Source organism: Sphaerodactylus townsendi, linkage group LG05, assembly GCF_021028975.2.
Source record: "Sphaerodactylus townsendi isolate TG3544 linkage group LG05, MPM_Stown_v2.3, whole genome shotgun sequence".
Taxonomy (NCBI): Eukaryota; Metazoa; Chordata; class Lepidosauria; order Squamata; family Sphaerodactylidae; genus Sphaerodactylus; species Sphaerodactylus townsendi.
Genome location: NC_059429.1, coordinates 72,254,429 through 72,266,180, shown reverse-complemented (window position 1 = coordinate 72,266,180; position 11,752 = coordinate 72,254,429). Strand labels below are relative to the sequence as shown.

The 11,752-nt window shown below is 43.1% G+C and overlaps 1 protein-coding gene across 3 annotated transcripts in view; it reads right to left on the bottom strand.

Moving 5' to 3' along the window:
• Positions 1 to 592: 592 nt before the first annotated feature.
• The window catches only part of POMGNT1 (protein O-linked mannose N-acetylglucosaminyltransferase 1 (beta 1,2-)), a 37,232-nt gene continuing 26,072 nt past the window's right edge, over positions 593 to 11,752 (bottom strand). For all 3 annotated transcript variants that reach the window (XM_048496614.1, XM_048496615.1, XM_048496616.1), the window contains 5 exons: positions 10,468 to 10,532; positions 8,378 to 8,422; positions 7,386 to 7,521; positions 7,060 to 7,169; positions 593 to 5,937 (listed from right to left, as the gene is read on the bottom strand). In XM_048496614.1, the coding sequence (XP_048352571.1) occupies positions 5,841 to 5,937; positions 7,060 to 7,169; positions 7,386 to 7,521; positions 8,378 to 8,422; positions 10,468 to 10,532 (453 nt within the window). In that variant the 3' untranslated portion in view covers positions 593 to 5,840. The remainder of the gene's footprint in view (positions 5,938 to 7,059; positions 7,170 to 7,385; positions 7,522 to 8,377; positions 8,423 to 10,467; positions 10,533 to 11,752) is intronic.

Genomic DNA, 11,752 nt, shown 5'->3' with positions numbered 1-11,752 from the left:
GAAAACCTGGTTCCTGAGGGCATCCAAAAGGGGAGTCTTCTAAGCCCCTCCCTTCAGCCTTTTCCCATTTGAAAGAGAGAAGACACAACAAAGGCAAACTGGCGTTGCTAAGCAAAACCAAGCAGGACTTGAGGGTTCCATCCTCTGCAAAGCTCAGGGCTGCATGCAAGTGAAGTTTGCCTTTCACAGAGAGATGAAGGCCCATGACCATCCTTGGCCCTCTTTGCACTGTTAGATTATGAGCCATGGTGGAGGGGCAAACAGCATGAAAGCTACTCTGAGAAGAAAAGCAGGGTATAAATGCTTAAATAAAAATTCTGCCCAAGACCCTTCAAAAATGCTTATGGCAGCTTGCGCAGTTGACCACAGTGATATTAACCACATCTCAGTTACTAGGAAAATAATGGAAGAGGCACAGAGTTAATCCTTTGAGGATATCAGCAGGCACAAATACCTAAAAACGGTAAAGAAGTTTGAGAATACAAGCAACCCCTCCCCCCACCCCCCAACAAAACAAAAGATAGGGGTGTAGACTTACTGGTCAAAGGTGATTTTTTGTTTGTGGTACAAGAAATTACTGTGGACAAAAACATAAAAATCAAAGGACGTATTCGGCCATCTTTATTGTTGGAAAAATAACAATTGGACCCCCAGTGCAGCCTTCCTTCATGCATCCCCAGCTGCAAGCACGCAAGGCTCTTCCTGGAGATCCAGGAGCAGCCAGCCCCTGAAGTGGCATTTCTTTTTTCTTTGTTGAAAGAGGAACCATAGGAAAAACCAGGAAAAGAAAAGAAAGCCAGAGTACAGAGAGAGCCAAAAGGCAACAAAAATATAAAGAGAGCATTCTAACCAGAATCCCATGCAAGTTTACGCAATGGGGCTTCCTCCCACAGAAGTATTTTTAAACTAGCAGCCAGTCCCAGATGCAAACATTCTCTGAAAAGCTGACATGAGCTTGAACTGCTGGCACCCCACATCAGATACCACAGAGGGCTGGCAGCTTTACATTCTAATGTCTTGCACTGAAATTGATAGTCTGGGGAACCTGCAGAAAATCCAGAAGAAATGGTAACAGGTGGGAAAATATTAGAAGATGCCCCACTGGTTCCAGAATTTTATTGGAAAATGCCAGATATTTCAAGACAGAAATGAAGTACCTGCATCTCAGTACAGGATGCCCAGGGAGGCAAAGAAACTGAAATGCACAGCTGCTCATAACAGGTGGTGCTGTGAACCAACATAACCCCATGGGACCACTCCATACAGCACTCAAAATCAACTGTGAAAATAAACCACATGATCTGCCCAGCTGCCCCGATTCTGGGATCAATTCTTCAGTTTGTGGGATCTTGTAATGACGTAAATATTGATGGGTTGGATCAGACCAAGCAGAATTTATCCAGCACTCTGTCCTCAGTGGGGGTCTGGCTGGAAATATTACAGCTGAATTAAGTGGCAGGTAGACTTACCAGGTTAACTTCCATGGTAGGCAGCCTCCTGCCTACACTGCTCTGGGGCCCACCTTCACCCAATGGAGCAGGAGGAGGAAAACGGGGTGGGGGGTGGGGATTCTGTTCTGCAATGATGTTTAGGAATTCTCCTGTTCTATAAGGGTTTTATCATAGAGATTGGGGAGTATGGTGTGACAGTTTTCCAAGTCTTTGTCATCCAAATGCTCCTCCCAGATGGCAACCCCAATGGCAAGGACTGAAGTCAATGGCCTACTATACATGGATCCCTTTTCTCAGGGCTCTTCACTGCGCAGTGGTGCCACAGTAGGGTCTCCTTGCATTTCTCTAGTTACATGCGAGAAGGCACCCCACTGCCCGACTTGCCTGCCGGGTCGCTCCTGGTAGTTGCAAGATTGTTGGCTTTGTGAAAGCCCTTTAAATTGCTGTAATATTGATATTGCTGTTGCTAGTATATTTATATTGTTATATCGATTTTGCTGTGTTTCTGAAACAAAAGCAGCAGATCCAGCTGTTGTCTGAGGGAGGAGGCAGACTCGCCTTGGTGGAAGACTGATGGGCTGTTTGAGTGCCCCATGGATCCTTCTGTCTGGTCTCTCCTAGTTCTTCCCTCACTATTGCTGTTTGCTGCCACCCCACTCCTCTACTTCTCCCTCTGACAGTTCTCTGTCTGTCCCTCCCTCAGTAGGGAGCCAAGGAGAGAGTGACCAGAAGGAACAGAAACCCCGACGTGAGGGAAAATATTGGGAGTTTGCCTGCTCTCGCTAAACTCAGAGCTTTCTAGAACTTCAGCACAGTCTACACAGAAATCTCTGCTGTGAAGGAAATGTTCCCTTGCTGTGCAGGGCAGCAGTGTGTAATCAGCCACAGTATTAAAACAACCAGCTTTTAAATGCCATTTCCTGCTGGGCTTGTACAGATCCAGAGCAGAGGTGCATAATCCCTGGATTTGTGAATTTTGGATGAAGAACAAGGTGATCTTAATCAAGGGGGACTATATATAAGAAAACAGCAGCACAAGGAGAAATTTAAGAGTGAATTAAGTTAGGCCATTTTTGTTCTGTACTTAAGGACTTGATCCTACTTGTTTAGTCAGCAATAAGTTTCACTGAATTCCATGAGAGCTCCTGGACAGTAAGCATGCAAAAGATACCAAGTGTTGAGTGGAATGCAGAGAAAGGCAAGTCTGTTCCGTTGGAATCTCCTCGTCAGAGATAAGTGCACAGACCTCATCCATTTACAGAGTGCACAATGGGTTTCCAGTGCTGTTAAAACGCCAGCTGATTTAAAATGCACTGGGACTGTATCTTTATTTGCAAGGGAACATTATCAGTATGCACAAAATCTAAGGGGTTTACAAGTTGCTTTATCTATTCTGCAATGTTTGTTCTTTTCGACTAGGGAAAAATACATCACCGAACAGGTATTTTCACCACTTTCTTCTTTATAAATAAATATGTTTCAGCCCTAAACTAAAACTCCCCAGCCTCATAAAAGTACATTCTTTGCATACATATAAAAGTTTTCCTCACATGGTGTTGTTTCCACGATATCTCTGATGACAGCATTACAAAATGTTTTGCATTTGGTTGGGCAGGGCTGAAACTGTATCTACCACCAGAACTAAGCTTTTAGAACTATGAAGCAGAGGCATACAGCCTGACTGACTTTGAGGATGAAAAAGCATCTTTCTAGAAATGGATTAAGCCAGTTAATGGATTACTTGATGGGGGCACAGCCAGAGTCGATCGAACCACCAATTTCAACTTTTCAATGGCTGACATCAGCTGCACTAGAGAGAGCAACAAAGTGAAGCTGGTAAGGAAATATTAGAATCAAAGAGCTTCTTCAGCCACCTAGTGTAACAGAAAACCATTTAGAATAATTCCTTCTTGCAAACTGATTCTGATTAGCAAAAATGGTATACTACTAGGATGCCCGGTGCTGTGTAAGCCACGCTGATGAATCTTTACACACATGTACAGAAAAAGCCCCATTTGAAGACAAGGAATCCTTGTTTTTGATAGCCGTGAAGCCCTCCAATTTTGCATACTGGGTAGGTAGCAAGTACTTTACTATGGCAAGCAACCAACAGATCACTGTAGTTACATGCCTCTCTGAAGAATCTCTGCTCTTCATTATCAAGTCTCTATGACCTTACACAGTGAGGATATTACACACCAGACTCTCTCACTGCCTGGAGTCCTACAATTCCTGAACTCTTACTAAAGAAACATATTTTCAGATTCCAGAATTACCTCTTTGGAATCTGAAATAATTTCAGCTCCTGAAATAATTTCAGTGAATGGGATGTGTGTGAATAAAAGCTCTGGAGGCTAAATAGCTTTGAAACTTCCCTGTTACCAAATGTATAACATACTTGTAGATCATTCAAGTGGTTGGCCTTGCAGAGCTAGGTTGATAAGTTACTCCCCTGACAAAAAGTTGCACTCCTAATTTGAGTGGCATTGTCTTAAACAAAACAAAAACTGCACCATGTTATCACTTAATTATTAGTCCACTGATGAGCTGCTTCGTGAAGAGAACCAGTTCATTCATTATAAGATAGACAAAACTCTCATCTGGCCCCCATTCATCCTGCAGAAGACTGTTCTATGCAGGTCTGAGTGGAATATAAACAACTTGTGCTGAGGTATGTTAGTTGGCTGAGGAACATCTAAGTGCCAATTTATAGTACCTATGGCTCCACCATGTTATGCTGCTTGTTGTGGTGAAGTATGGGGAACAAATGGGAGCTGTTCTTAAACATGCAGAATGGCCCTGTATTAATTTTCACAGTATCTAGTAAAAAATTCCTATCACAGTGGGGTTTTGGGGGTGGGAGATAGGAAGAAGAGCTTGTGTGACCTGACTTTCCTGCAGTGAAACATGATGCAACTGAAGATGAATAAGTTGTTATTTGCTGATGGAATAAGCTGCATGGAAAAGGAAACCTCTGCTCCCCTTCTGTCCTTGAATTGCTGCCCCTTTCCTTGACCTCCATACCAAACTGAAATCCAGAACAACTGAAGGATTTGATCTTTCCCAAGATGTACACACATAAGCCTGCTCTTTGAGGGATCAGCATCAGCAACCTTAGCCTCAAACAACAAGGATGGCAGACTCAGGAGAAGAGACCCAAGTCCTCTTAGCTCTCTGTCATGTGCAAGTTTCCTCCCTGGGCACGAAACATTGAGAATCAGGTCAACAACCCATGAAGTGACATGCTGCTGCCACAGTTCATCTGCACACAAGACCAGTGGTGGGACAACTGAGTTTGAGTTTGGAATTTTTTAACCCAGAGAATTCCATTTCCAAAGAAACAGGCAGCATTAAACATTTTGGTTAATGCATTTCTCTTCACCTGTACTTTTATGAATGGATGGCCACCAAGACCTTCAAAGACTACCACTTGCTCGCTCAAGGCACTTTTTCTACCTGGTCCTTTGCCTTTTCCTGAACATTGTACAGTACCACAAACTACAGCCACTGAACAGTAACTATAACAAGCCTATACCCTTGGTCTTTGCAAGCTGCTGCCAGTTTGATTCATTCCACAAGCTAGGAAGAGTTGCCTTCATTTGTCAAGAAAACCCACTGGGTAGAGAGAAGCCAGGACCTAGGAGGACCCTTTCTTGCATGGCGTGCCCCTTTGACACAAACTGGGGAAGGGAAGAGAATGAAGCTAGATGGACAATCCAGAATGGTATTCAACAGTGCCAATACATGGAGGGCCTTTGTGGCTTGCATCCTGACGTTACAGCCTCCATCATCTACACAAATGTGCAGGGGACCTATCTGCTTGGCTGCCTATTAGTGAAGCTGCAGGTAGCCTGACTTATCTTTTTCACAGAATGGCCCCCAGATGCTTTCAGGGGATTTGATTTGCATCACAATACCCATTTTGGAAACCACCAGAAATACAAGCAAGCCAAAACAGCCTGCAGAAATATGCTGACCACACAGAGTTAATAAATAAAAAAACATCCTGAAGCAGCATATGGGAGGAGTTCCTAAAAAAAGGAACCAATCCCTTTCAAACAGCTCCCTCTGGCCCAACCCCCAATTTGGGGAAAGGGGGCCACAGTTAGTAAAGCATCAGTGTTAAAAATGAGACAAATTTTATGGTTGAAATGGCATAGGAAAATACTAAATGGCGCCTGCTATGGCCTTCCCAGGGCAACTAATCCAAGCTTGTCGGCAACTGCTCGGGGCAGGGGGTGCCCTGTAGCTTATCTGCCTTGCCCCCCCCCCCACTTCTAAGACCCTCAGACAAAATGACAACAGATCCCGTGGTGCTTCACGGCTGCCTGTGCCTCTCTTCCCACAGCAGACAGATAAGGCGATCCGAACAATACGGCAAGTTCTGCTTCACGTCTGCTCTGCTGCTGCTGCTATCGGACCTGGTGCCTCATCCTTGGCTTGGGGTTCCATGTAGACTGGAGTCACTGATGAAGGTTTCTTGAATCTAAAAGAAAGGAGGAAGAAGAGAAAGGAGATGACCAATGACCAGGAGATACAAGATGGAGGGAAGTTAACCATTCTACCCAGAAACAGTGGAATTGACAAGGTAGCACCACACAATGGTCTCTCTTCTCTTGCTCATGAGAGTCTATGACTACACATCCTGTGTGATTTCCTATCCACCTATTTCACCAATCACTGCCTCCACTTACTGTCAACGATTTCAAGCCATTTGCCTTTTGCAAGGGTCTCTTGAAGTAGCCCTGGTAAATACCCACAGTCACTTCAGAATCAGATGAAGGGCTAAATCATCACTAGCAGCACATAAAGAAGCTAATCAAATAATCCAATTTCTCCTCTCTTGTGAAAAATTCGGGTTCTCACCAGATCCTAACTGATTGCCAAGTGTTCAAAATGGTGCATTAAACACATTTCAAAACAACTTCCAAAGTGTTCTTGTTAAAATGAGACAAGTGTGCGAACCACATTGTGGATTATATGGTTTTATGCAATGCCAGCAGTATTGTTAGATACTCTGTGAACATTTCCAGTTGAGGCCTACCATGATATCAAACTAAAATTAAAATAGCACATAGGAAGGTCTTATAATATGAAAATGAGCACATGAAACATTGAGTATGAAAAACAGCTCCTAGATAATCTTTGTGTTTGGAAAAAGTGAATATGCCATCATATGTGAAGTATGTGATGCATACTGCTGGAAAAATCAATTTTAATGCCAAAGAACAGTCTTTCCACCAAACACGGTGAAATATTACACAGAATGCATCCCTATGTATTTATGCTAAATACAGGAATGATTAATTATGCTCCAATCTCTTGCCAAATTCTCTACAACTTTTGCTTTTTAATTTTAGAGAAGATGGAAGAGGCAACAGCAGAGAGTGGAGGTGACAACGTGACAGTGGACTTGGTGCTCAACTAGATGTTTCTGTGCTGCTTCCTGCTGAACCATCACATCAATCCCACTTGTTGAAGAGACAGCCAACTGAGGAAACACTAGAATAAGACAAGGAGAAAAGCTGCCCCAATTGAGTAGTCTGGCCCCAAACAGGTCAGAAAGTGAAGGTCAGTAGCCTTTGAGGATGCAATTATCCCCACTTACGAATATGGTGAGGCAGGAACTCCTACTACCAAGAAGTGGTTCTTTTTCCGGAAGAGCCGCCACAATCCTTTGTGGTTCCCACGAACATCCAGATCCCAGATATGGAGGCACTAAGAGTAGGGAAAAGGTTACAAACAATGTACCAGTGAGCCTGGGTCAACAGCAGTCAAATATCCTTTGACCTCACAAGAATATAGAAAGAGTGAGGCTGCCATTAGGAGGTGTTTTCTGGCTTTAAAATCATGTGTGGCTTGGGACTAATACAATATAATGATGGAATCTTCTACATTCTGTGTCACAGGATGGAAAAAAAGATTGGAACTTACCTTGGCAAGCTGAGTCCAGGTAGTGAAATCTGCTTCTTGTTCCATCTTGATATACATCACATAGACCTTTCCTTCTGTGTCTGGCACAAAAGAATCCTCACAGGGGTTCTTGCTGTGATCCAAAACCTCAGCCTCACTGGACAAGGAAGAAAGAGGAGGATACAAATCAACAGATTTCAATATAGGAGCATACTCACAGGCATAAGAGACAATCCAAGAAATCTTACATAGCTTTGAGAAGTTGGTAGAAACTGTATTTAATGATATCTTTTAAAAAGACTGCAAATCTGTAATTTTTCAAAAATGTAACAACTCATACTATAAGCCTACAGGATGGGCCTAGAATTGTCTGTCATTCAAATTTTAGTTTGTCAGATGTCTCCAGTGGTGGTATTAAGATTAATTTAACAACTGGTTCCGGTGGTAGTATTCAAATAATTTAACAACTGTTTGTTTACAAGCACCATTTTAACAACCGGTTCTGCCAAAGTGGTGTGAACCTGCTGAATCCCACCACTGGATGTCTCCCAAAAAATGTTGGACAAGAAGTCTCCAATATCTGTTTTGTACCCTTGAATTATGCCATCTGAAAACACACTTGTTTTTTCCCATGCATACACTTGATTTACAATTGGAAATCAAACTTTAGTACCGTGGTGGCGAACCTTTGGCACTCCAGATGTTATGGACTACAATTCCCATCAGCCCCTGCCAGCATGGCCAATTGGCTGTGCTGGCAAGGGCTGATGGGAATTGTAGTCCATAACATCTGGAGTGCCAAAGGTTCGCCACCACTGCTTTAGTATATGTATATTTGTAGTCTTGGAGACACTGATCAAGAGGAAAGGCATCACGAGATGGACACTGCCTGCCAACAAACAGTTCACCAGAACTATTCACCAGCTCTTAGATGGTTCTATCTCCTCCCTCATTTAAGAGACAGGATTTTGCAAAGTCACAAGACATGTATCATTACCTGATATGCAAGTTACCTGAGCAGTTGATGAATCTCAATCTCATATGCATCTTTCTTTAAGCTGTGTGATAAAAAAAGAGAGATTGTTACAATTATTATTTGAAGGAAGTTCCAATTGCGCATCAAGGTCCAGATTTGTAGTAACAGAGAAGGCATTCTGCAGGTATGTTTAAAGTCTCCAATCCTACTGTAGGAGGCCCTACTGTAGGAGGTAACAAACACAACAAAAAGCACTAAACCAAGCCATAGGACAAAATGAACAATCAGGAGCTAGGAGCTAAGAATTAGAGAATATGAAATGAGCAATTTAGCCCGCTAGGAAGAAACACATGAATTACCCTGTTTCCCTGAAAATAAGACCTACCCAGAAAATAAGCCCTAGCGTGATTTTTCGGGATTTTTGGAGGATGCTTGAAATATAAGCCCTACTCCAAAAATAAGCCCTAGTTACAGATTCCACGGTGCAGCTGATCTGGTCATGTAAGGGGCGCAAAATCATGGGGAAAAAAGAAGACATCCCTGAAAATAAGCCCTAGCGCATCTTTTGGAGCAAAAATTAATATAAGACCCTGTCTTATTTTCAGGAAAACACAGTAATTGGTTTCCTGGTGTTGTTCCTTGAAAAGTCAAGGGCAAGTGATGAAAAAAAAATGAAGAAGTGGACCAGCATCCCATGAAATGGGAAATGACTGGTGAACTCGTTCAGGGTTAACTTGGGCTTTTGATATATATTGGATTCCACACAGTGATACATGGTTGTTGTCTCTAGCTCATCTTTTCTGATTGGATTCTTGTATTGGGCATAGCATTCAGAGCTGCATTTGCAGGCTTGGTGCTAATTGTGTTGTTTATTATGTTTTGGGATTAAACCTTGTTTAGCATGTATGAATTGTTCATTTTGTCCTGTCCCTTGGTTTAGTACTTTTTGTTTTGTTTGTTAACTCTGTCTGCAGTTCACCTTTTGGTTTTTGATTGTTGTTCCTATTGTACGGGGAACGTTTTAGGTAGAACAGGGGTCTGCAACCTGCCGCTCTCCAGATGTTCATGGACTACAATTCCCATCAGTCCCTGCCAGCATGGCCAATTGGCCATGCTGGCATGGGCTGATGGGATTTGTAGTCCATGAACATCTGGAGAGCGGCAGGTTGCAGACCCCTGAGCAGAGCCGTAGCTAGACCAGAGTGCGCCTGGTGCACACTCTAGCTTTTGCGCCCCCCCCCCCCCGCCCCCCATGGCGCCCCCCTGCACCCCCCCCACTTACTTTTAGGAAAGGAGCAGGCCGGAGAAGAAGGTCGGAAGCCTGCCTGCGTTGCCTGGGCCTCGTGGGAACTACATTTCCCAGGAGCCCCTGGGAAATCCATTGGGCCCTCCCACCCCCAAGATTCTTTTCTCCTGCTCTTTGCATATGTTTTGAGAAGACAAGAAGGGACACTAGCAGAGGAATACCCACAGTCTGGCTTGGGAGTCAGAGGGGCAGGTGCAACCCAGTAATGCCCAACTGGACACCTATGACTTATATCCTTCAGGTTCAGCAGCATACCAAGCTGCTCAACAGATGGAAAAACTGAAAGCACAGGAGAAAATTAGGAAAGATGGAAGGTGAGCCATGGAATACTCTAGATTCACACAAGGGCCTATAAATAGGAGATGACTTTGGAATAGATAAGCACTTGTAGAGGAAAGTATATGGGGGAGGACAACTAAAATTGGGTGGAAAAGATGATTAGCATTAACTTTATCAACCTGAAAACAGTCCTGGGGATTTTTTTCTCCAACAGGCCCAGAGTGCTCCCTTCAGACTGCTTCATACTGAGAAAATGACACAAAGGGAGGAGGCTGAAGTCCCTTCTCCATGTGAACTGTGGTCCTGATTCTAACTAGGCACTACAGGTATAGGAACTGAGAAGAACTCAGAACTCATGTGATTGTGTTACACTTGACATGGGGCGGGGGAGCAACCTAGACCCAATCTATGTACTTTAATGTGCACAGAGGCCTTTAGTGAGCAAGTCCAGGCTGGGCAGGTGCATGAACAAGAATGCAGCTTGTTCAGATTCAAACAAGCCTAGGATGGGCATCACACTCACATGCATGCATTGCACTCACCTCTCCACATTCTTAAGCTGTACACTGGGGACAGTGTTAAACTTGTGCTTTTTGAAATAGGCTTCCTAGAAAAAAGAACAAAAACCCTTTAGAATCTCTTCTTAGACTTGGCCAGAACTTAGTGAGCAAGCAGGGATCCTGGGATTATGCATTCCAGAACAGTGATTGTAGCTGTAAGGAGGCTGCCCCCCTCCACACTATAGTGAGCAACTGCACATGATACAGGCAGCCATTAGAGGAAGGATTCTAATGTAGGTATACTCAAACCAAAGTTTATCAAATCCTGTTCTCGTTCCTCATTTAAAAGATGAACCAGATTCTCAAGCTGGGTATGAAGAAGTAGCTCAGCCCTATTTGCCTTGTAAATGGGTATCCAGAGAAGTTCATCCAGTCAGGAAACTAGCCAGGGAGATGGGAAGGGGACAACAAAGTAGGGTGGAGATTGCCAAGGCAGGGAGATTGCAGAGATTGCAGAGAAATAGAATTTTTTGGATCTATTTTCACTGTACAAAATACAGGGTAGTTACCCTAAAGTAGAGCTATTGTTTTTTGAAAAGGGCATAAGAACAAAGTTAAACAGAGGTGACAATATTAGAGAGCTAATGAATAAATTTAGAAGCAATATTACTGGGTCTTGAGAGTACATACCTAGTGATCTCCTGACAAAAATATGCAATGCTGTTAAAAATCAACTTCTGTTCCAGGGGGCTATTAGTGAGCAAATGTGACTTAAAAAAAAAAAACAGGAATCCAAATGAGATCCGGGAAATTACAAGCCAGTTAACCTGATGTCTATTCCAGATAAAATTGTGGAAACAATTATTAAAGACATTATTATTATATACATAGAGAAACAGGCATTGCAGAGGAAGAGTGAGAATAACCCTAGAATTTGAAGGCACCCGATAAGGATGGTGGACAAAGGAAGGTGTTCACCACTTAAAGAGAAAATAACACATGGAATTCATTTCCATAGGATACAAGTAATGGCCATTAGTTTAGTTTGGTTTTAAAAGTAGATTAGACAAATTCAAGGCAAATCCTTCAGTGGCTATCAGCCACGATACCTTAACAGAACCTCCATGTACTATAAATACCAGTGCTGGGATGGGGAGTGGAACAGGTAGAGGCTGCCATTTAATTATCATCCTTATGAATGCTCACTCATGTAGCAGGGCAGACAGATTCTTCCCTACACCCTGGGTTCTAGGATGCCTGTGAGAAAGGCAGGTATATAAATAAATATTTTAATAAACAAGTGAAGGTTAGATTTTGCTAGGGGTAG